Source organism: Bombus impatiens, unplaced genomic scaffold, assembly GCF_000188095.3.
Source record: "Bombus impatiens unplaced genomic scaffold, BIMP_2.2 scf_0102, whole genome shotgun sequence".
Classification (NCBI taxonomy): Eukaryota; Metazoa; Arthropoda; class Insecta; order Hymenoptera; family Apidae; genus Bombus; species Bombus impatiens.
Window position 1 is genome coordinate 962,084 of NT_176521.1, and position 4,366 is coordinate 966,449.

The window sequence follows — 4,366 nt, forward strand, 5'->3', positions numbered from 1 at the left end:
GGACGCCGGTTCTGTCTCTCCTCTCCGAATTTTCAGTCGCACGAAACGCGCCTCCGTCCCTTTCGCGAACAACTAATAATTGGCGTAGCAGCGATTTTTCCAAGGCTAGCACCGGCTGAATCACGCATTCGCCTAACTCCACCACGGGAAGATGACGGGAGAAGTGGAGGAGGAGGGAGGGGGAGGAGGAGGAGGAGGAGGAGAAGGGTTTCGTTAAAAATCGGGAAACGTGCGGCGTGACCTCGCTTTTGGCCGCCCGCGTAAATCAATCCTCGCGAGACGGGCATATTTTTGCCTGACTGACGGACGAGCCAGCAGGAATTTCTTAACGAGCGCGTCGATTCTGGAATCACCGTCGATCGACACTGCTTCGACGCGCGTTTCTAATTTTCCAATTATTCGTCTGTGGCTGATGCGTAGCTACGATCGAGGCAAAACATATGGGAAAGTTTGTACAGGATAGTGTAACGATCGATAGGAGAATCGATTCTCACGAGATTAGATATCAATGTGATGGAGCAATTTTTCTATGCTCTACGCTACGAGTAGAAGTATTTTTTTTTATAAATTACCGTAAGAGATACCGTTCTTCGATCATCTTTCGATGAACACGTATAATGTTATCCGCGGAAAATTGAAATTTTTCATGGTTAATGATACGCATCTAATTGTAGGTTATAACAGAGAAGTCAGATTTTCCATAATGGACAATAAATTTGTAGAAAATAATGCTTCTTACAGAATCTTGCCTCACCTCGTCTGTTAATAACGTTAGAGTATTGCTACAACAATAATTTGACCACCTTTAGCAAACCTCCAAAAATAAACGGTACAATCTAATCCGAGATTTGATATATTCTAGAAGATCGGAAAGTTGATCTCAAACATATAAACAAATTATGTATTTGTCTCGCGACAAACAGAAACGATACTTAATCCTTAAAACAACTTTATTAAATCGTCCTATTTCTCGATAGTAAGTCAACATTTCTTCAATCAGCCATTACATATCGACGAAAAATGTTCCGTTTTCACGCAACATCGTCAAATCATGCATATGTCATCGGAGTACGGCTGTCAGCGTTCCAAGAAACCGAAACGGTTGACTGAGTCACCGCTCGCTACTCGACCAAAGAATGTTCGTTTCACCCTGAAAGAATAGCTGGGAAAATCGTGAGATTGCCTGACCACGGTTTAATCACGGTCGACGGTTGAACGACGAGCGGGTTGGCTTTTGGCGTTTTCACTTTCCTCCGAAACGTGTCAGCAGGTTATACCGCTTCATCGATCCTCTCACTACGACCTTTCTGCACCGCGTCTATTGCGATTACGTCCGAGCGAATTAAGTCGGGAAAGGGGACGTGACGACAAGCTTTGCCAATAATTGTCTCCGCGTTTCACAAATATCGACGTGTAAAATTTCCAAGCAGCTGCTAAAAACGAACGACAGAGACGACGGTACGTCGACAAGTTGGAGGAGCACGCGAGGAGGAAACAATGGAAACTGGTGAACGCGACGAGTCTTCCACTTTGCGGGCATTCGAGCCACGTTCCGGCGTCGTTAACCCGCGGCCTAATCAATACACATAATTATGAAACTATGTGGCATTAATAGTGGCGACCCGGTTAGCTTGTAATCTTGTACCGGTACGGGACTAGTTCGCGCGTTATTAAGCGGTCGTATTTTATCGGGAGCATCTAGCCGACCGGCACCAACGCTATGAGAGAAGATCGTCGCCAGTTTACAGTCAACCTCAACCTATAACATACGCGCGACGTATTATTCTTTGTAATTTAGTGTTTTATTCTTTTTTCCGTTGTTGGTCATTTTTCAGAGATAACTGGTAACATCGACAGCTTATCGAGATAGACGTTTTCTGTCGATAGAAGCAATGGCATAGCCATTCGAATATAACGAGAGATACATCACGTGTGTTTTCGAAGAAATTACTTTTCAAGATTTGGAATACCGAACGCGATATTATGTTTAAATTTAGGGAAAGATAAGTTACGCGTAGCGGAGTTTTCCAGATGAACGTTCCCTAACATAGAACGGGTTAATAAACTGAAATACGAGGAAAACACGTGACGTGTGATTTTCGAAAAATTGATTTTCCAACACAGAGATTTTTAACGACCAAGCGAACGTACTTAAACTTGGAAGAAAATAATTTAAATCACGTTTGCAATGTATTTTCACGCGCATATATTAGCCGTGTGTCATCTAAACGTGAAATTTATAATTGACTAATGTAGCTATATAATTCAATTATATTCCAAGATGATTACACGATAATTCATGGGCCTAGGAATTCAAAGATAATTAAGTATGTAGATGATAGGCTTCATGGACCAAGGAATTCATTAATTCTAAACAGTATTTCCATAATAACGACGAAAAATTCTGAATATGTATATTTTGATCGGTCGTAAGAAGAAGAAGCTTCTGCGTTTCGTATAAAATATTAAGTGTCAGGAAATAGCAGGAGATGTGCAGAGCTGTCAACTTTGTATCGCGTCTCTTCTCGCTGGTTCGTGGTGCAAGGTAAATAAATAACCGCATTTATTCGCGTTACAGGTTCGCGTGAAATAAAGAAATTGATGGCGGAACGAGTTTTGCCATAAGTAGCGCGGCTCGAACACACATTAAAAAGAAAATCACTGACGATGATAAGCCTCGGTTCGATACAACGGACAGAAAATTTGTATAATTACGCTTCCGTTAATTTCGTAGATTAACCTGCTTCGTGTTCCAAACGTTTAGAAAATATCGTCGGCCTGTCTTGTCCAAGATATGCAAAATCAAGAACAGCTTGTAAAAATGTCTCTCACGTGTCAGTCGATAAACCAGCGGAACTAGGAAATGCTTCTATGTCAGTTCGTTTATGCGGACTATCGTCTCTTTCAAACGACCAACACACCTCTGACAATTGCAATTTTTTTCTCAAACTTCTTTCAACCAGCTATAACTGACAAACACTTGCGTACAACGATCTCTATCGTTGATAGCCGATTTTAAGTCGATTTTAAGACGAAACTAGTATCTTTATGACTACACGGCGAATGTTTATACAAATTCGTATTTTTATGATCGCAACCAAACGAGAGATTTGTTTCACTTGCTCTGGATATTTTCTATAAGATTCTGCTCCTTTGAATTTCTTTCGATTCACGTTCGTTAGAAATGTACGAAATTTAGACGCTTCTGTCACCTTTCTCGGATAGGCAAATATTTAATATTATCAACAAATAAATATTTATAATTAATTCTTCGCACAAAGGGTTTGACGAAACTGACCAAGGAAAGTACCATTCTTCCCGAGGCTGAAATTCGTTCGCCGAAAGATTCTCGATGATAGGCTACGACTATAGAAAAAGTACAACGTCCTCCTATGACGAAAGTGACACTTCTCGATTGCCTACACATAGCAGCACGACCATTTCTTTACATACGCTATGCAGAAAGAAAATGAGGTTGTCAACCACTGTATGTGGGCCACTTTGCCGCAAGTCGGTCAAGCCATCCCCTAAATCGCTGAACTATCCTCGAAACAGCAAGTGCCGGGGAAACTTCGCCACCCTCGCACCCTCGTTGAAACTCGGGGTCGGCCAAGTGGCCGGGAACCTGACCGGCAATTATCAGTGGAAAGACTGACGGCAACGTGATTCGATTTGAAAATTTGACTTGAGAATCTGCACATCACGATCGATCCTTTCTAATCACTAAATATTCCTTTACTAATTGCTAGTCACTAAAAAATGGTAAATTTCCATTGTTGCTATGGCTGATGGGAATTTCAACTGTCAGCTACACTGTCACCGCACGATTTCTTATCCCGATGACGATAATCGCAAGGTTTGACGTTGCGATCACACACTTGGGCCCCGAGTCACAATCACATTTATGCTTGTCGCGCTCCACCGGGCCCGGAAGCTACAAGTGTCCGCGGTAAACCGGGGACTGTGCAGCTGGAAACGGAGCGTTTCCCTTGGGTGGTTAGAGGCGATCGACTCGAGCGAACACGTTCGAGGGTGCAGAGGGTCGCTGCTGTATAATATCTGTTTCTGACGACACTGATGGTATACACACGCGCGTACCAAGATAGAAGAGAGGATCACAGAAAACACGAGATGACGCACGTCGAGCACTTACCTGTTGCCAGAACTGGGCGAGCAGGTATATACGCTCCTTCTTGAACAGCCAGTCCATGGACTGCATGGCCTGAATGTCCAGCGAGTTGGCCTCCGCAGAGGCCTGCATGCTGGCCAGTGCCGGCGTGTTCAGGCTGGCTAGAACGGGCTGCTGGAGCACGGACGCGTTGCTGCTGGCTAGCAGATTCGCGTGGTACACGGACGGTGCATCCTC

General features: G+C 43.5%; 1 protein-coding gene across 4 annotated transcripts in view; it reads right to left on the reverse strand.

Moving 5' to 3' along the window:
* LOC100746129 (homeobox protein cut) overlaps positions 1-4,366 on the reverse strand; it is a 163,541-nt gene that overhangs the window by 158,621 nt on the left and 554 nt on the right. For all 4 annotated transcript variants that reach the window (XM_033318551.1, XM_033318553.1, XM_033318552.1 and 1 more), the window contains exon 1: positions 4,154-4,366. This exon is cut by the window's right edge and continues 554 nt beyond it. In XM_033318551.1, the coding sequence (XP_033174442.1) occupies positions 4,154-4,261 (108 nt within the window). In that variant the 5' untranslated portion in view covers positions 4,262-4,366. The remainder of the gene's footprint in view (positions 1-4,153) is intronic.